The sequence below is a fragment of the Arvicola amphibius genome, chromosome 3 (genome assembly GCF_903992535.2).
Source record: "Arvicola amphibius chromosome 3, mArvAmp1.2, whole genome shotgun sequence".
Lineage (NCBI taxonomy): Eukaryota > Metazoa > Chordata > Mammalia > Rodentia > Cricetidae > Arvicola > Arvicola amphibius.
In genome coordinates this window covers 185,920,766-185,941,835 of record NC_052049.1, presented here as the reverse complement: position 1 = coordinate 185,941,835, position 21,070 = coordinate 185,920,766, and the positions used below count along the sequence as shown (strand labels likewise).

Below are 21,070 nucleotides of genomic sequence, written 5' to 3'. Positions count from 1 at the left end.
TATCTGTCTATTGCCTATTATCCATCATTCATCTATCATCCATCAATCTGTCTACCTACCTATCATCTACATATCCCCCGACAACCTATCAAGGGGACACTGGCCCAGCCACTCTCACCCGTCCACTGGTGGCAGACAGGGATACTCAGCACCAACATGTCTTGGGAAGCTTTAGAGGGAAGGGAGCCCAGTGGGCAGAGGCAGAGTGGGGAGGTGGCTGTGAGCCCTTTCTGCTGGGGCTTGGCTTATCTTCCATGCTTTTCAAACCATGTACCTAGGTTTGTTTGTAAGGTAGGGGAGGAGTGTGGGGCTGAAGACCCAGGGATCGGGGTTTGGGATCCCGAGAACAAGAATGACCTGTTTCAAACACAGGGATTCCCTATGAGATTGGTTTGAAAGGGAATCTTGGGCTGAAAATAAACAATTTGGGATCTGAAAATGGCACAGCCTAAGAGTCCAGATGGTCACGTTCAACACCAAGCTTCTGTACCATGGACAGGAGCCTCTTTACTGCTTTTAAGAGGGGAAAGAGCAGAACCCCAAACCATGGGCAAACGGGAGTGGAAAAGGAAACAATGCTTTTCAGCAGTGGCAACAGGGAAGGTCGTGGAATGGCAGACTCAGAGGTGAAGGACGGCAGGAGACCTGATGTGCATGATTTACGGGAAGTGGTGTCCCCTCCTTGATGGTCCCTGGCAGTGACTGAGAAAGTTCTCTTCTCTCCCGAGTACATGGGCTTAATACTATGGAGAAAGCTCTCTGGGGCCCAGGGTATCTCTGCGAACACACACACACACACACACACACACACACACACACACACAAACATACATACATGCATACACATGTATGCACATGCATACACGTACACACTTGCACACATGTACACACACATGTACACACTGCTGCTGCTGCAGGGAGCACTGTCTGCAGGTATCTCTTAGCCCTTGCCTTCTTCCACTTCTCCTGAATGCACACACACGTACATACAAGCGTGTCACGCATGTACACACATGTGTATATGCACACACATGTGTGCGCACGTACACACACATATTGCAGCTGCCACAGGCAGCACTGTCTACAGGCATCTCCTGGCCCTTACCTTCTTCAGCTCCTCCTGGACGTCCTGGCTGTTCCCCTCAGAAGAGAAACTTTCCTTCTGGTTCTCAGGTTCAGTCTTGGGCTCAGACTCCTGGTCCTCCCCGGAAGAAGTCTCCTTTTCGCTCATTTTCATGGCTAATTTGTACAGCCTGTTTCTCAGCTTCTCCTCTGCAGAGTCTGTGCTGGTCCGGGAATTCTGAGCCTCGTTGCTGATGTCAGTCTCTGACATATTGTCTGACACCTGTGTGGAGCCAGAATCAGGAGATAAAAGATCCTCTGTGTAGTGGGCTCCCAAGGGTTCCTCAGGAAGCCCAGGGCAGCAACAACTTTCCTGACTCAATTTCCACTTTATTTGACTTTCTTTAACACATCCAACACTTGGCTGAAGAGTTTACGTAGATGAGTATTACACTTAGAGTATGTCTGAATCCATGATTTTGTGTGTGTGGGTGGGTGGTACATGAACCACGGAGAGGACAGCCTTAGCTATTGTTCCTCAGTGTCTTATACGGTGTTCTTGCCATGACCAAGGCAACCCTTATAAAAGAAAGCATTTAATTGGGTCTGGCTCACAGTTTCAGAGGCTTAATCTCTTATCATCATGGTAGGAAGCATGGCAGCATGCATGCAGGTGCTGGAGAAGCAGCTGAGGGCTACACCCTGATCAGAAAGAAGAGGGAGGCTCATGCCTGGGTCTTGAGTAGGCTTGAACACTTGAAACCTCAAAGTCTGCCTCTAGTGACACAGCCACACAGCCGCTAACAAACCTCCTAATCCTTCTAATCCTTTCAAATAGCACAGTCCCTGGTGACTGAGCCTACGGGGCCATTCTTATTCAAAGCACCACACCCAGTCACAGTCTGCCTTGTTTGTTTTTGAGACAGGATCTCTTTCCATAGGCCTGAGTACTTTACTCCCTTCCCAGAGACTAGGGCTTCTCCTCTGCAATTTGGAATTCCCTGATTGTGCATCTCAGCCCTGGGTTGACTCTGACTGCCTCACTGGGTTCAATTCTCACTTGTCTGGAGCTCACCAAGTAGGCAAGCCCCAGGATCCAACTATCTGGCTCCCCAGGACCAGAACTCCAGGCGCGCACCACTATATCTGGCTTTTTTTTAACCTTGGGGTTGAACTGTGTTGTGGGACAATGGTCTTGTACCCTGTAAAGAGTGCCACTTGTATTGGTTTAATGAAATGCTGATTAGCCAGTAGCCAGGCAGGAAGTATAGGCGGGACAACCAGAACAGGAGAATTCTGGGAATAGGAAAGTCTTAGTCTACAGTTATCACCCAAACACAGAGGATGCAAGATGAGAATGCCCCGCTGATAAAAGGTACCAAACCACGTGGCTAATACAGACAAGCATTATGAGTTAATGTAAGATATAAGAATCAATTAATAAGAAGCCTGAGCTAATAGGCCAACCAGTTTATACTTAATGTAGGCCTCTGTGTGTTTCTTTTCTTTGGGACTGAACAGCTGCAGGACTGGGAGGAACAAAAACCTCTGTCAACAGCACTGAGATCCTCCTATTTATGTTAAGACAAGCACTTTATCAGATGAACCATCTCCCAGCCCCAAATTCATTCTTTTACATCCTCAGGTTTCTTGTGCTCCCACACTGGCAGAAGCCAGGTTGGGCAAACCTGCCTGACTGTTCCACCAGCTGCTCCCCATACCCCTAGCAGAGGAGACCAAAACCTTCCTCATGGATTCAGGGCACCTTTAGGTACAGAGAGGGTGGTGTGTAGAGGAGGCAGTGTAGGGACCCCACAAAGGGACCCTGCACATCCCATAAGCAGACAGGGAAGGTTTCCCTGAAGAAGCAATGCTTGAGTTGGGGCTTCAAGTGTTGCTGTCACCCAGCTTGAAAGAAAAAAGGCAAGATCTGTATTCCACACCTGATAGTGCTTGTGCATGTGTAAGCCATACTGTGTGACACCCCTATATTAGTTAATAACCATGCCTTAGGCTCCTGCTTTCCATTTGGTGATTGTATGCTAAGCTCCTTCTATGAATGTGACTCTTATAGGCTGGGGAAACCAAGGAGGCCACGAAGACTGTGGCTCTTACTGCATTCTTGGTTATTGGCTGTGCAGTTGTGCACCAAAATGTTCATTCTCTCTACATGGGACATTTATGCCATCCCCTCTCACCTAAAGCTCAGCGGACAGCACAGAAGAGGGGGAAGAAGAACGTAAGCCTGAATGGGGAGGGCACTGTGACACGGACACGACGTGACCACTGCACTCGTGGACCTGTGACACGCCACCTTCTGGACACGGCATGACCACTGTACTCGTGGACCTGTGACACGCCACCTTCTGGACACGGCGTGACCACTGCACTCGTGGACCTGTGACACGCCACCTTCTGGACACGGCGTGACCACTGCACTCGTGGACCTGTGACACGCCACCTTCTGGACACGGCGTGACCACTCCACTCGTGGACCTGTGACACGCCACCTTCTGGACACAGCATGACCACTGCACTCATGGACCTGTGACACGCCACCTTCTGGACACGGCGTGACCACTGCACTCATGGACCTGTGACACGCCACCTTCTGGACATGGTGTGACCACTGCACTCATGGACCTGTGACAAGGTAGACACGGCACAACCATAGTTGACACGCTCACAGCATGACCACTGCACTCAGGAACTCACTGAAGCCATGGTTCCCCACACATAGACAAGTCAACAAGACCAGCCAGCATTGCAACAGGAAGCACTAAGGGAACTCTGGATTAACATAGGGGTGGGAGCAGGGATGGGGAGCTATCTTGTAGGTCCAAGATTCTTAACACATTTTTAGAGAATAATTAGGGCCTAGAATTCTGGATGGAACCAAGTTTACCCCCAAGAAAACAGTTCCACAAATGAGTATAACCAAAACCAAACCATTACAGGAAGCTAAAATAGCAGCCGCCAGTAACCCTCAAGTCCCATCCGGCAAGTGCACCAGCCAGTTTCCATGTTAAAATGGTGCTTGGCAAACAGCCTTATACAACCTTGCCAAATCTTCTTCTAAAATTATGTGCGCAGACCCATAAAAGGATGGCACTCTACCATGCCAAAAAGGCAACAGGAATCAGCTTGTTGTCAGCAAAAGAAGGAGAATTTTTTCATTAAACACAGAACCCATAAGAAGAAGTGCCTGTGGTAGCTAGAAGAGGGCATCAGATTCCACACAGGCAGTTGTGAGCCACTATGTGGGAACTGAACCTGGGTCCTGTGCAAGAGCAATAAGCACCCTTAACTGCTGAGCCTTGTCTCCAGGCTGTGACCAACCACTCTTAGAAACTGACAGTGAGTTCAATAAGTCAGCATATGGAGGGAATTCAGTTCTTACAGATAGGAGTCATGGTCTCAGGAATCATATATAACAAATGCTAAGCCATCTCAAAATTAAGACCTATATTAATGTGATTAACAACATTAATAGATTATGGAAGAAAACCCAACCAGGCATGGGGCCTCACACGTAGAATCACAGCACTTGGAAGGCTAAAGCTGAAGGACTGCAGTGATTTAAGGTCAGCCTGAGCTACTTAGTGAGTTCCAGGCCACCTAGGCTCCACAGTGAGACGGCCCTGTCTTAAAAACCCAAATCAAACTCTATTCCTGAATTATATCATTTAGGACGCTAGCAAAGGCTCCTTAGTTTTGAAAGAGTTGCTCATCTGGAAGCAAACAGCAGACCCCACTGAACCAGTGTGAGGTAGACCCAATTGAACCACTGAGCGGCAGACCCCACTGAACCACTGAGCGGCAGACCCCACTGAACCACTGAGCAGCAGACCTGACTGTGAACCACTGGAGCAGGTCACCAAAGACAGAAAGATCCCAGATCCTGTTACTGCACAGTGAGCACAGACGGCCATCACTGCAACAAGACAGGAGAAAAGAATGGGCATAAATGATCGTAAAGATGGAAAGGAAAAGACTAAACTGTTGCTGGGCTCAGCTGAGTGCTCTACAGTGACTTGGGAGACTGAAGGTAGACAGAGCGTTCAGGGCCCACCTGAGCAACTTAATGAGGATCTGTCTCAGAATGGAGGAGGTCCAGGGAGGAAGAGGAGGGGAAAGAGGGGGGAGATAGCTCGGTGGTAGGGAACTTGCTAGTATGAATGACTTCATCATTTGTAGATAATCAGAACAGCTAATAACACCACATGGATGACTAGCAGAATTAACAGAAGGTCCATTAGAATATTAAGTTATAAGAGATAAAGTCAGCACCATCCTACAATAGGAGTTAATCTGAACGCTGTAACGGATAAAGAAATTCTCACAGAATCATTAAAATGTAAATTAAAAACTACTTAACAAGGAAAGTATGAGGGCTTTGAACAAAAGTGTAAAACTTTAAAAGTGCCATACAATCCTGGATGGAAAAGCTTGATATTACAAAGACATAAATTATTCCTAAGTATATGCATACATTCAGCACAATCCAATAAAATTTGTGTTTTTTTCAAATTGAACAGATTTTTAAGAAGCCAATTATATGAGTAAAGGGTTGAGAGATGCCAAGAGAGTTTTAGAAAAATGATGTAAGTATCAACTAAAACAACACAGGGTGGGGAGGGAAGAAGGGACTGGGACACGGACACAGACACAATCACCACACATTCACACACGTGTGATTATCTACCAGAATGCAACATGTACTGTAAGGAATTCATAATGAAAACAGTAGATTTGTACAGGGAAGGAACAAAGAAAACAGACTCATGGTAATAAAATAAACTTCATGCATATTGAAGAAGGCATCTCGTGCCAGCAGATACATGGTGGATGACTTAACGTTGTGGAAACGAATGAATGATTTGAAAAAGCCCAGCTCTTACTTCACACTCAGAAAAGCAAAGTCTATGTGACTCAATATAAACCTGTAAAGCATCATGAAAAAAGTGGGAAAAGAAAGATGTATAAGCTTGAGAATTTATGGCATTAAATAATAAAACAATAAAGGAGACGACTGGCAGGGTCTCACGTAGCCCAGGCTGGCCTTGAACTCAACTCACTAAGTAGTGGAGATGACCTTACACCCTTGATTATCAGGTGCTGGATTGCAGGCGCCCGTCACTGTGCCTCCTATGTGTGGTGCTGGGAATAAAACCCAGTGCCTTAAGTAAGCCAGGCTACCACCCTGCCAAATACCCAACCCCAACATTGTTACTGAGAAAAAAAATTATAGGTAAAATGTATTTAAGCCAGGTGTGGTGGCACACACCTTTAATCTCAGCATTTGGGAAGTACAGGCTCTGGATCTCTGTGAGTTCGAAGCCAACCTGTGAGTTCCAGACCAGTCAAGGCTACATGGTGACCCTCTCTCAAAACACCACAATTAGCTGGGCGGTGGTGGCGCACGCCTTTAATCCCAGCACTCGGGAGGCAGAGGCAGGCGGATCTCTGAGTTCGAGGCCAGCCTGGTCTACAAGAGCTAGTTCCAGGACAGGCTCTAGAAACTACAGGGAAAACCCTGTCTCAAAAAACCAAAAAATAAAAAAAAATAAAAATAAACCACAATAAAAGATAAACAGTTGAGGAAGATGATAGATAAAATATATAAATGCATTTTTCACATAAGGAGAAATGGGAACAGTTTTAAAATCAGGGAAGAAGCAATTTCGGTGGAAACTATGCAAATGCTACCTAAAAAGATTTTTTTTTCTCACACAGAATTGGCAGAATTGAACAGACGAACAATGACATTGTTGATGACATGTGCAAAACACACCCACACACCGTCATGGCTATGCAGAGAGCTGTGAGGTCTGGCAGCTTCATTTGACAAGTCTTTAAATTCACACGGCGACATTCCATGCGACTGTCTGAAGCCTGGAAACATGGACCAAATCTTTAAATGTCCATCGCTTTGGGGAAGGATGAACAGTGGCATCCTGAGTGGAGTTTTGGAAGCCACGGGAGCCACTCCAACGCACTGAGCACTGTTGCTTAGAATTGTAAGGCAGGAGGGGCTGACAGGGCGGAGACAGAATCTGAGGCCTGAGAGGAGGGTCAGCCTTCCAGAGCACTGACTGCTCTTGAAGAGGACAAGAATCTGGTTCCCAACACCCATGTCCGGCCACTGCAGTCACAATTCACACACACACACACACACACACACACACACACACACACACACACTGCAGTCACAATTCACACACACACACACACACACACTGCAGTCACAATTCACACACACACACACACACTGCAGTCACAATTCACACACACACACACACACACACTGCAGTCACAATTCATACACACACACACACACTGCAGTCACAATTCATACACACACACACACACACACACTGCAGTCACAATTCACACACACACACACACACACACTGCAGTCACAATTCACACACACACACACACACACACTGCAGTCACAATTCACACACACACACACACACTGCAGTCACAATTCATACACACACACACACACACTGCAGTCACAATTCATACACACACACACACACACACTGCAGTCACAATTCATACACACACACACAGACACACACACACACACTGCAGTCACAATTCATACACACACACACACACACACTGCAGTCACAATTCATACACACACACACACACTGCAGTCACAATTCATACACACACACAGACACACACACACTGCAGTCACAATTCACACACACACACACACACACTGCAGTCACAATTCATACACACACACACAGACACACACACACACACTGCAGTCACAATTCATACACACACACAGACACACAGACACACACACACACACACCTAATTTAAAAAACAATTAAGAAAATCTTTCCAAAAGACTAGACTGACTTTTAATGTGTTCACTGCTGTGTGTGTGTGTGTGTGTGTGTGTGTGTGTAACAGGGTCTCCCACTGGCCTGGGGCTTGGGGCTACGAAGTCTCTGACCCCTAGCGCAGGGATCACAAGCCTGCACCACCATGCCTGGGTTTTACATGTGTTCTGGGGATGAAATTTGGTCCTTGTGCTTGCAAAGGAAGCGCTTTACCAACTAAGCCATCTCCCAACTCCTGGTTTTTAATTTTCTACAATGTATTCCTTATTGTCCCCACTCCGGGTGAGTTGATCCCCTGCCCTGGAAGCACTAGCTCTCTGAAATCTTTGGCACTTAGAATGCCCAGATTGTTGTGTGCCAACCCCCTTGGTGCCACTCATGGTTAGGAATTAAACTCGAGGAAGAAGATGGGCAACATGACACCAAACACAGACAGACTTGCTGGGCTACAGTTTTAAAGTCTTGTACGCACATGAACACACAAAGATGGCTATACTGGAAAGTCGTATGTCACCTTGACACAGGCGGAGGTCATCTGAGAGGAGGGAACCTCGTTTAAGAAAATGCCTCCGTAAGATTGGGCTGTAAAGCGTTTTCTTAATGAGTGATTGAAGTTGGAGGTCCCAGCCCATTGTATGTGGTGCCATCTCTGGTAGTCCTGAGTTCTATATGAAAGCAGACTGAGCAAGCCGTGGGAAGCAACACCCTCCACGGTCTCTGCATCAGTTCCTACCTGGAGGAATTCCTACCCTGACTTCCTTTGATGATGTGGAATCATTAGGTAAATTAACCCTTTCCTCTCCATGCTCACGGTGTTTTATCACGGGTATAGACACCCTAAAAAAATGACCCCACACAAAATACACCTATGGTCATTTTGGGGATATAACATTGAGTTAGATTTTATTTTTATTTTACTTAATTCTAATTTAATGTTTTTGTGTAACTATTCGTCTGTACGCTCACTGTTGCTGGTGCCCTTAGTGCTCAGAAAGAGGACGTCAGATTCTCTGGAACCGGAGCTACAGGCACCTGTGAGCAGCCTGATGTGGGTGCTGGGAACCGAATTCAGGTCCTCTTTAAGAGCCATCTCTTCACTCTGTCTGTTTTCTGAGACAGGGGTGGAGACATCTCACCATCTACCCCAGGCTAGACTGGTACTCAATATGTAGTGCAGGCTAGTCCCTAATATATGATCCTCCTGCCATAGCCTTTGGAGCACTGGGCTTACGCTGTGGGATAATGCTCTTATACACTGTAAAGATTTGTCACTTGTATTGGTTAATAAAATGCTGATTGGCCAGTAGCCAGGCAGGAAGTATAGGCGGGGCGACCAGACCAGGAGAATTCTGGGAAGAGGAAAGGCTCAGTCTGCAGTCGCCACCCAGACACAGAGGAAGCAAGATGAGAATGCCTCACTGATAAAAGGTGCCAAGCCACACGGCTAACCCAGACAAAAATTATGGGTTGATTTAAGATGTAAGAGCTAGTTAATAATAAGATTAAGCTAACTGGCCAAACATTTTATAACTAATATAGGCCTCTGTGTGTTTCTTTGGGATAGAAACTTCGATCTGCAGGATTATAGGCACGTGCCACCATGCCTGGCAGGAAATGCCGTAAGTAGGCTTTAATATTTGTATATTATAGTACTTTCATTTGATTTGTCTTTTATCTATTTATATATGTCTAAAGTAACAGTTTAAATATGTAATTTTTCTTTTATTTCATTCCTGGTGTGTGGGTGGATTGACAACTGCCTTATGAAAAGAAACCAAAGGTTTGGACCCCTGGCAGCGCAGCAGCAGCTCCACCTAGTGGGGATGAGAGGGTACTGCTATTTTCTCAAGGTCCCTCCTAGGGGAGGATGGATGTGAAGTGTGCTTGCCCCTTCTCACCTTCTTCTTGGCCTCTGCCTTCTCCCTGCCTGGTGCTGTCCTGCTTGCTTTTATCTTGTCAGTTTGACACAGGCTAGAGTCAGCTGGGAAGAGGGAATTTTGGTTGAGAAAATGCCTCCCTAGATTGGCCTGTGGGCAAGGCTATGGCACGTTTTTTTACTGATGTCTGATGAGTGTGGGCCCAGCTCACTGCACCGCTCCTGGGCCAGTGGTCCCGGGTCGTGTAAGAATGCAGTGTGAGCGGGCCACGAGGACCAAGGCAGTAAGCAGCATCCCGCCATAACCTCCTGCTTGCTCCAGTTGAGTTCCTGTCCTGAATTCCCCCGTGTGACCTCAGAGTTGCAAGCTGAGACTGTCCCTCCCCAAGTTGCTTCTGGTCATGGTGTTTCATCACAGCAATGGAAACCCCAACAAAGACAGGTGCCTTACACAGGCAGAAGCTTGGGCATGAGCTTGCAGCCACTTTGTGGTAAATAGGAAGCACCTGGTGCCCCATTTTGAATACAATGATTAGGAATGCTCCTTGGGTATATATCTTGCCTTGCTTTTTTCTTTAATTTTTGAAATGTAATAATTAACTAGTTTGTGTGTTTGTGTGCGTGTTCATGTGTGTGAAGTGCATGTGTGTATGAACATGTAGCAGCCAGAGATTAACCTCAGACATCATTCCTCAGGAGCCATCCACCTTGTTTTTGAGATAGGGTTCCTCACTGACAGGCGCTCACCACATAGGCTACGTGGGCCAGTTGGTGACTGCCAGGATTCTCCTGTCTGTCTCCCTGGCACTGGGATGACCAGTGTGCCACCATGCTTGGCTTTTTACGTGGGTGGAGGCTGAACTCGGGTCCTCAAGCTCACACAGCAGGCCCTTTACCAACTGAGCCATCTCCCCAGCCCCGCCCTGACCCTCCCTTGAGCTCACTTTCTCTTATTCCCGTCTACTATGAACAGAAGAAGCCCCTCTACCATCTGCCATTGCCGTCAACATGGTCTGCTCAAGCCCAGGAGGCACAGCACCCATGGCAGAAGCCTCTAGAACTGTGAGCCCAAACGAAAACTCTTTCAGGATGTGTTCTTCCAGTGCTTGTTCATAGTGACTAGAAAGGTCTAAGACAAAGACACAGAGCCACTGAGCGCTGATGAGACCTGGCTGGGCCCTTGACTGCTCGGTAGCAGAGTCAATAGAATCTTAGACAGTAGATCCCAAACCAGGCTCTCTAGGCCACCACATACGAAGAACAGCCATCCTACTTCCAAGTGTGTGCGTGCTGGCAGGTGAAATTTCCTTACCTGATGTGTGAGCAGACCCTGTGGGTGGGAACCAGGCAAAGACAGCCCCCTGTTTGTCTCCTCTGGGCCCACTCGGGCCCTTCTCCACCTCCTGGCCCTGCGGTCTGCAGTGTGGAGGGTCTCTTCTGAATCACTACTGTCAGAAGTCTCTCCGCAGACTGCCTGGGGGTTGAAATTCACATCCAGCTCTCCCTGGAGGCGCATCTTCTCTGCCGTGGGGTTCTTGGGGGCCTTCCTCTGCAGCCAAGTCAGCCTGGCCCGGCGTCCAGCTTCCCGAGATGAGCTGGTGGAGGAAGTCTCTGAATCGGAGCCCATGGCCTCAGGGTTTGAGGGAGAGGTGGCTGAGGGACCTTGGCCTGAACACGGTGTAGGCTGAGGCTGCGATTGCTTGGCTCTGCCCTGGGACAGCGGGCACAGCTTACTCAAGGTCTCACGGTAGTCAAAGTCTTCCTCACTGTCGGAACCTAGCTCATCATAGGCCGATGTCACGCTGGACGCCACCTCCAGGGCCTGAAAGGTACCACTCTTGGGTCTGGCCAGCAGGCGGCTCGGAGGCCGCGTACCATCATCCTTCAAGGCCGTCCAGTTCCCATCCGGGCTCTGCAAAACTGGGGCCAGATCTGCGCGGGAAAAAGGAGAGAAACCAGAGGGGTCCATTACCACTGACCAAGCAATCTGGGCAGCATGTCATCTCCCATGACCGGCTGGCTCCCTGTGAGTTCTCAGAGAGCAGGAGGGTGCACCCACCTCACAGGAAGTTGAGTGCTCAGCCATAGATGGGTTGATATCATTGATTTTGACTTCTCCCATCCCAGGCTCAGGGAACAACATGGACGAGGAGAAAAAGACTTTGAGATGGAGGATGGGGGTGGGGGAGAGCTGTGGCACACACCAACTCACAGCCGTGGTGACCTGCATGAAACCTGCACAGTATGGAGCCAGCCCTAGGTCCAGTATGGGTGGGGGAGGGGCTCACGGGGGAGGAGTTATCAGCAGCTGATGGCTGCAGAGGGAGGCAGAGTTGCCTGTCTTTGGAGATGTGGACCCCAGTAGGTTGCCGATGCCCCAGGACCAGTTGAACTCAGGACGATAATATGACATGAAATTGGAGGAAAACAGGTCAAGGGGTCCTGGGGATAGCTGGGAGGAGGTCCTGGGGTGTATATAATCAAAATACACTGTATACATATATAAAAATCTTAAAGAGTGAAACTACTATTAAAACAAAAAGAGTTCTCAGGGACCCTCGGGGGCCTCACAGATGGAGTGAGACTTGGGGTCACGGTCCCTTTTCAGGCCTCTTGAGTGCCGCCCTGCCCTGGTCTGAGGCTGACAGAAGGGATGGAGAGAGCTGCAACAGCTGCCTAAGTTCTTGTTCTCCAACACTGGCCATGGGTTTCTCCCTTAGATCCCCAGTTTCCCCTCACTGATAAGAGATAATTTTACCTCTCATTCTGCCTCAAGGACTTTCACAGATGTCATAGGCAGTCTCGTTAGACGGGCATGAAGCCTAGGATTTATTTAACCAGGGTTTTGGAGAGGCCTTGAGGCTGAGTGGGACTGGTATTTCTTGTCTCAGAGGCAGGAATGAAAGCACAGCAGCAGAAGCAGCTCTCCCCTTGCATCCTCTCTCCACTCCACTGCAGAAACCCAGACAGAGAGAAAGCCAGACACAGAACAAGCAAGATGTGACTGCCTCGCCGAAAAAGGTACCAAGCCACATGGCTAACACAGACAAGAATTATGGGCTAATATAAGTTATAAGAGTTAATAAGAAGCCTGAGCTAATGGCCACTCAGTTTATAACTAATGTAGACCTCTGTGTGATTTCTTTGGGACTTAATGACTGGGGAACTGGGCAGGACAGAAACCTCGGTCAACACTGAGGGAAGACTGATGTCCGTGGAATGTGTGTGAACAGGGCTGCTGAAGTGACGGGCAAATCCAATCAAAAACCTGGGGCTAGGAGCTGAGCACTGACTGCTCTTCCGGAGAACCCAGTTTCAATTCCTAGTACATTGTGGCTCACAATAGCCTGCCATTCCAGTTCCAGGGGATCTGATGCCCTCTCCTGGTCTACATGGGCATTCTATACATGGGCAGCACTCCATATATGGGCACTCCATACATGGGCACATATACGTACAAAACAAGAATAATAAATAAATAATGTTAGAAAAGAGAATTTCAAAAGAACTAAGGGTTCAGGCTGAACCCTGGATGTAATTTTCTACCAGAAAATTACGCCTCAGAGAGTGCATCAGCCAGTTTCCTGGCCTGCCAGTGGGGTTAGAGGGATCCACCATTGCCGTCTGTGGGACATCATGACATGGGATGACATGGAATATGGGTTAGAGGGACTCACCATTGCCATCTGTGGGACATCATGACATGGAATATGAAGCCCACGGAACATGGTGCTGGATGCACCAAGCACTCTCGGCTTCTCTCATCTATCTATTGAGTTGGATTATTAAGTGGATTTTAAGCCGGGGTCGTGGACCACATGCAGCTACTCCACAGTCATGCACACAGAAAGCAGATGTGTGTGTCGTTGTCATTATTCAGTGTTGCATGTGCCCCTCTGTGACGCAAAGGGGTCTCTGCCAGGGCTGTGAACGCAGGCTGAGTGGTCGGGAGAAGCCAGGGTACTCAGATACTACACAAAGCTCCCCAGAGCCAGGAAAGGGGCGCGGCTGACTTTCCCATCGCAGATCCTGTGATCTACACCCACCGTTGCAGCCGGCACCATCAGAGCACTCTTCTGAACTTCTGGCTGCCAGCACTTCAAATTCTTCAGCTGAATCATAACCTAGGTTCAAGACCCATGCTGTGTGCCCCAGACTGGGGCTGGAAGGCTTGGGAATTGCCCCTTGCTGGGAGCGTGCCTCCACTCATAACTGGGGGGCTGGTGGGCTAAGCGTCTACTTCCCTTGCCTGGTCCACACGGGTAGCTCCACAGCTCCAACTACCCCTGTGATAAGCACCTGGACCATAAGACATCCACTGCTTGCCTTTACTTTCTCATCTCTTGTCCATCTGTCCTTGTGCATTTTCTGAGCTCAAGTCCCAGATGAATCATAAGCCCCTAGGTGCCCACATTAGACTCAGCCTCTGGTAGAAGTCAAAGTCACTCAGAAGATGCAAAGTCCAGTAGGAGCCAGGAAGAGTGTGCACCAGAGGGCGGGAAAGCTAAGCCAAGTTTGCATTCCAGGTAGGGCCTTGGCATGAACTGTGACGCTTCCCCTAGCCCAAGACAGGACAGCAGAGGAGGAGCCTTCCCCCACAACGTCCCACTGCCCAGGTCCGGGCAGGCAGAAATGTGGTGCTTGTCCTCCGATACGCAATATATGACGGGATTAGTGCCAGCCTGTTGATGGCTCCCGGGACAGAGAGGAGAAGAAGAGAAGGGGGACAGAATGAGGAAAGAAAGGAGAAAGAAGGGACAGGAGAAAGGAAAAGGTAGGGGAGAGAGAGGAAAGAGGGAGACAAGCAGAGGACACGAGCATGCTGGGTATCTAAATGGTGTGTCTAGGAATGAAAAGCATTTAAAAACCAAAACCATAAAACCACACAGATAAAGCTCTGGGCTGTCATCTGACTGTTGCAGCTGCACAGTCTCCATGCATCAGCTGCTCCACCCATCAGCTACTCCACCCACAGCTGTTCCACCCATCAGCTACTCCACCTATCAGCTACACACCAGGCACTAGAGGATTCACAGGGAAGGGATCTCTCCTGGGAAATCTTCAGATTAACAGATACTAGGCTTTTCTGAGTCTTTGCACTGAGTCAGTTTTGCTCATAGGCTGTTGGTTAGTAATTGAGGGAAAATGACAGCCAGGCTTTGAAAGTTTACTTCTAGGGTAGCATTTTTGCTATTCAGGGAAGGGATCTGAGTCCGAGCTACAAGTCAGGTCGAGAACACCACTAACAGTTGGTCCACAGGACAACATATGGGTCTGCCTTCTGCTGCATGCATGTATTCACCTGGTGAGGAACAGACCTGTGCTGGAGGGAACAAGACCCCCAAGTGTGGGGCTCCATGGTCCCTGGCTTCTATTTACATGGCCATGACCATTGTGTGAGAGCTTAGGAAAGAACTGAGTCTAGGTAAGACCCAACAGCTTTATGAAGGGCATGCGTTACAGATGTCAATGTGAGTTCTAGCCCCTAAGGAAGAGGCAGAACATTCTAGAAGCAAGCAAGAAGAGCATAGACACAAGCAGACCATAGTGCCACCCCTTAGGATAGGCAAGATAACTGTCTCTCAAGGGACCCTTTCATGGACACACACACGCACACACACACAGTGCACATGAACACACACGACACACATACACGTGTGCACGTGCTGTACGTGCACACACACACATGAAAGGCCACATGATAGCTGGCAAGTCTGCAAACGGCACTTGTGAAACCCACTTGGAGCCAGGGAATGGTGGTACACACCTGTATACCTGTAATCTCAGCAATGATGGGGAAGCCGGAGGATCAAGTGTTCAAGGTCATCTTTGACTGCATAGGAAGGTGGGGGCCAGCCTGGGCACTACGAGGTCTTATCTCATCAAAACAAACACAAGCAACAAGAACAACAAGAACAACAACAACAAACAACCATTACTTGTTCCATCCAGCCTGTCCATGCTCTTCCAGCTGGGCAAAGCTGACTCCTCCAGCAGACGCTGGCCACGGTCCCTGGCCTGCCTTGGTGCAGCCTCCGCTGAACAGGTCTTCAGAGCGTCTTCTGTAGTGAAGGCGTATGCAGACTGAGACCGCTGTGGAAAGAGAGATGTGTGAGCTTTCAGCACAGCTCCAGGACGAGGGCCTCTAGCTCAGCAGTGACTATGGCCCAGCAGGCAGAGGACACTGCACAGTGAGGCTGTCTTCCTCAGCCAGGCTTAGGAGCCGCAGATCAGCACTGATGTTTGCTTTGAACACAGTAGGCTGAGGAGGGAAAGGAGACTTCACATAACCACTGAAAGCATCCATGAAGACAGGGACCTTGGGACCCTTGAACACACGGTCTCCCAGCTGGTTGCTGTGACACTCCCACATCCTCCTATCCCAGTGACAAATGCTCTTTTTTGCCTCTCCCAGCAGAGGAGAGAGCAAAGGAGACATGGAGTGCTCTCTCGGAGACACACAAGCAGGGCGTGGCAGGATCTGGGTGGAACCCAGGAGCCCTGTGCTTGAATGTCATTTCTGCCACGGCCTCGGCCAACAATCTGGAAACTCCCTTTTCCTCTGGGCTCACTGTGCATTTCAGGGTAAGTGACAGCTTCGAAACTGTCCAAGGGCTGGGGAGATGGCTCAGCCAGAGAAGTGTTTGCTTTGTAAGCAGGAAAACCCACGTTAAAGCCCCAGAACCCACACTGAAAACCAGGTATGGCCAACTGAGGTGGTGTACACCTTTTATTTCAGCACACATCCATCCTGTGCAGCAAGGTCCTACTCCTAGGAGAGTTAAGCAGACATGCATCACAGGGCATGCAGCCACACTTCATCCCCAGGACGCAGGAGGTGCATCTTGTCACCAGAATCCAGGACAGTTCTGATGATGGAGTTATCTCATTTTGCCAAATCCTTCGCAGGAAGTTAAGAAGCCTCAGAATCATTGCAATGAAAACCTGTTCCAGCAGGTGGCACGGTAGCGCTTGCGTGCCTACCAGGAAGTGCTGGGATGACTTGAGCAGTTGGCTTTCTCCTTACGCTGACTCACTCCCGCCCAGGTCTCTGCTTTTCTTCCCTTCTTACCCACACAGGGTCTGTGGGAGACGCTATTGTGGGTACAACTGGAGAAGCTGGCTTGGAGAGAGCTGGGAGGGCCCGGGGAGTCTCTGGGCCCCAGGCTCATGAGTGTTCACGTTAGTGACACACAGAAGATGGAGAGATTTGAGCCGTCAGGCACGGCCTCTCTACTCTGGAAGCAGTAGCTAAGAAGTGGTCAAAGTCATCTCCTCCTGCACCTGGGACCTCAGGGGGCTTTTTAACTATTCAAAGGCTGTATTTTCCTCAGTGTAAGGGTCTCAGTCCTGCACTGGTGTGAGCAAGTTGGTCCTCTGTGAGCTGGGGAAGATGGTTTGCCTCGCAAGTATGAAGACCTGAGTTCAATTCCCAGCACCCACATTTAAAAGCTGGACACAGACCAGCACACATAATCTTAGCACTGGGAAGGTAGAGACAGAAGGGTCCCTGGTGCTGACAGCTGGCTTGGCTGAACTGGTGAATTCCAGACCAGAGGCAGACCCCACCTCAAAAGACCAAGGTGGACCGAGCTGGAGGAAGGACACCTGAGGTTGACCTCTGACCTCCACGTGCACACCTGCACTCAGGTGCACACACACGTGCAGCCCATGAACATTTTTATCTTCCCTAAGTTGGTCTCCGCGTAAAAATCCCCAGCAACCTGCACTTACCCTCAGCTTCTTGCTCTCCCCTGTACCCCACATACTCCCCTCCACACTCCCTGCTCTCCGCTGGGACCTGGGTGGCACTCTCAACTGCAGGTGGCAAAATGTGCCTCACCCTTTCCCGTGGGAGAACGGCTCTAATCCACACACAGGCATGCAGAGAGAGTGTTGGGGGGGGGGCAGCGCTGTGCCGACTCACCCAGAGGGTGGCACGTGCTCGCTGGCGTCCTGGAGGGGCCGTGGTCTCCTCATCCTCGGCCTTCACACCGCCACTCTGGGGCCGTGGCCACTCCGGCTCCTCTTCCTCTGCTTGTGGCTCTGCTTTGCCCTTCTGCTTTCTTATAATCTGGGGAAATGGGGACACGTCACTGAGGAGGCTTCAGGAGACTAAGTCATGACGGGGGTCATCTTCGGGATGCTTTCCCAGCCACCCAGGAACTTAGTCCAACAGCTTGCTTCAGATCCCCCTTGTGTTGACAGGGCTCATACAGCCTCGATAGCCTACAGCTCCTGTGGTTGACAAGGGCAGCCACCCTTCTCCATCTGGAGGGGAATCAGCCTCCCTCACACCAGACACCTCACACCACTGACAGGACTGGGGAAAGTGCTCGCCGTGCAAACATTAACATCCAAGTTTGCTCCCCAGAACCCTTGTGAAAAGCTGCTGGGTAGCTCATAGGTATCTTTCCAGCACCAGGGAGGCAGAGACAGGAAGATGTCTGAGGCTCGCTGGTCAGCTGACCTCACCTAATCTGTGGGTTCCAGGTCCCAGTGAGAGACCATATATCAAAAACCAAGAGCACTGGGGCTTGGGGGAATGATTGCCGTAGGTGGACATAACACGGTGTAGTGATTGCTTAGAGAAACTATGAATCTCCCGTATCCATCAGGACATCTTAAATCACGTACAGCCTGCTAGGTGTGTTATTCAGATAGCTGCTGGGCTCACTGTTTGAGGAACAATAATGAGAATAAAGCCTACATGTTAGTAAAGATGTAGTTGTCATGGGTGTAACTGTGTGGCACCAGGCAGGCGATGCTCAAAGGGCAGGAGTAGGATAGGACTGAGGCTTCAGGAGATGGCGGAAGATCACAGTGGTTAAGCTAGCATGCTTTCTTGTCCATGTGGACTCAGCCTACTGCTTGGTCCAGCAAGTTCAAGCTGTCCTTTTTGGAACCTTCTGGAATTCCTTTCCCTAAGTATTTTGGATCCTTGGTTGACTGGACCTGTATATAAAGGAGCCCGTGGCTGTCGATGGCTGATTGTGGTATTTTTCTGACATTCCCAGGTTCTCTGTAAGTGACTCTCGCTCCATGCTAGACTCCATGACTACAGAGGAATTCTGAGAGATGCACACTGCGTTTCTTCACATTTGATAGGAGAGAATGCAGGTCCAACGGGACTCATGTGTCAGCTAAAGCTGCATAGCCCTGGTGCCTTTGGCTGCAGGTTGTGACTGGAAGAAGCATCTGGAAGGCTCAAGAAGAGGCAGACACCCAGGTCCCTTTTTGCCCTCAGCTGTGCTGGCACAGCCATGTGCATCTAGTGGGCCCATGGGTATAGATTCCTCTGGGCCCCTAATGTCTACAGATGCGGCAGCTGAGAACGTCACCAACCCAAAGCAACAAGATGAAATTCTTCAGTGGGTATTTGCTTACATGCTTGTGTGTGCACACGTGTGCAAAGGTCAGAAGTCAACCTTGGGTGCTCTCCTCGGCCTCTGTCCTTTATTTATTTATTTTCAAACAGGGTCTCATATTGAACCCAGATTTTGCCTAATGGGCTAGGCTGGCTGCCCAGTGAACCTCAGGGACCCACATTCCCCTGGGATGAAAAGCACAAGCCACTCAGGGTATGCGGTGAGCATTTTACTGAAGTGAGTGGTCTCCCAGCCCTCAGTGGACTTTCAGATGACCGAGTCATAAGGAGAAGGGCAATCATGAATAAAGGTGCCTGCTGAGGCAGAGAGGTGGGCCCAAGCAAGGCACTCCTCCCATTTCTAGGGTGAGATCAGCTGCATTTGTCTATTGGCTGTCAGGATTGCTGAGGACAGTGGCAGCCTGGACTCTCCTCCGTGCCCCCCACTCAGGGCTGGCCAGCACTGTCTCCTACCTTCTAACTCTCTACATTGGGTTCCAGGGGAGACCATCTGTTAGCTTAGCTCCCAGGTTTCCAGCTGCAGGTGGAGCTATCCCTGTCCTTGACCCAGGATTGGATGACACCTCTAACCCCTGGATGCCCTCAGGAGGGAGGTGTCCTTGCTGTGTGAATGGGGTTTGAGTCTCTGTGGCTGAGAGCAAAGCTGAAGTTTATCAAGATGCTTTACTGACAGCCCTTCTCAGGCGTCTCTATAGCCTTCCTGCCCATGGGAAGTATGCCCTTCTCCGGCCTCTGCCCTGAGTTCTGCCAAGGGACTGATGCTCTGGCCAAGCCCACGTGAGGAAGGCGAGGGCAGCAGACAGAGTGGACTCTGTGGCTTGCTTCCTTCTGCTCTAACTCTGGTCATGGTATCAGCCACTGGGTCCATCCCGAGTTTGCCCTCCAGCTCTCCAGCACCTGGACCCTGTGGCCATCTGGATTGCCCTACCCTCTGCAGGATGGTGGTGGCCAGCTCCTCGGTCAGCTCTTCTTTGTGGTCCCGCAAGTAGCTGGCCTCGTTCTGCTTGTCCTGTGGAGGAAAGAGAATGGAGAAAGTGGGGTCATTGTCCCAGCGGTCCTGGCAGCAGTACAGAGGAGGCCACACAGGCCTCATGACAGTCAGTATGCTCCCACTTGCTACCCCGTTCCGGCCCCACCATAGGAAGGAGGTCCTACCAGGCTATCCCCGTGGGATTCCGCTTTGGAAATAGCTTCCTCAATGGCTTCTTCTGCCACTCGTAGGGCGACGGCCAAGGTGTCCATCATGCTGTGTCCTAGGATGGGGAAGAACACAGAACGGGTCACAAATGCCACATGGGTTACTTTTCCGCTTACAATCCTGGGGTTCTGGGACACACTCGAGCTGCTCAGGATGGAACATGAGCCCACTGTCCTCCACCGCCTCCACCTCACCACCGCCTCCACCATCACCCGCGCCCCACGCCATGTGTCTCCCTCTCCCATCTCTGCCTTCTGTGTAAGCGAGATGGTTCTGGAGGCCGTCAGAAAGTAACGTCTCTTTGCCCACATTCTCAGACAGCATACATTCTCATTCCCGTTTTGTATACTCCACCATGGTGATAACATGGGTAGAAATTGTTAAATGTCCCAAAGACACTGGGCCACGAACATGGCTTAAAGCAAACCCTGGGGCCATAGACCAGTATTGATGACTGAGCAGAGGCACGTGCTGGGGTCCAGCTGGGGATTCCACATCTCTAATCGTGACAGTAATCCAGTGAGGGGCCGTGTGGTCAGAGAGCTGCACGTCTGTAATCACTGTGGCAATTCAACAGACGGACCCGTGACACTCACACTGGCTGGGTAATTTGCCCAAGGTTACACAAGGAGACAGCATGTTACTATTGCCATCCAGTACTACTGAGAAAGCCT

General features: G+C 49.8%; 1 protein-coding gene across 2 annotated transcripts in view; it reads right to left on the bottom strand.

Annotated features, from left to right (window-relative positions):
• LOC119810211 (myosin VIIA and Rab interacting protein) overlaps positions 1 to 21,070 on the bottom strand; it is a 130,054-nt gene that overhangs the window by 27,928 nt on the left and 81,056 nt on the right. For both annotated transcript variants that reach the window (XM_038323581.1, XM_038323582.1), the window contains exons 5-10: positions 20,354 to 20,451; positions 20,127 to 20,207; positions 17,738 to 17,884; positions 15,750 to 15,903; positions 11,123 to 11,742; positions 1,106 to 1,345 (exon numbers count right to left, since the gene is read on the bottom strand). In XM_038323581.1, the coding sequence (XP_038179509.1) occupies positions 1,106 to 1,345; positions 11,123 to 11,742; positions 15,750 to 15,903; positions 17,738 to 17,884; positions 20,127 to 20,207; positions 20,354 to 20,451 (1,340 nt within the window). The remainder of the gene's footprint in view (positions 1 to 1,105; positions 1,346 to 11,122; positions 11,743 to 15,749; positions 15,904 to 17,737; positions 17,885 to 20,126; positions 20,208 to 20,353; positions 20,452 to 21,070) is intronic.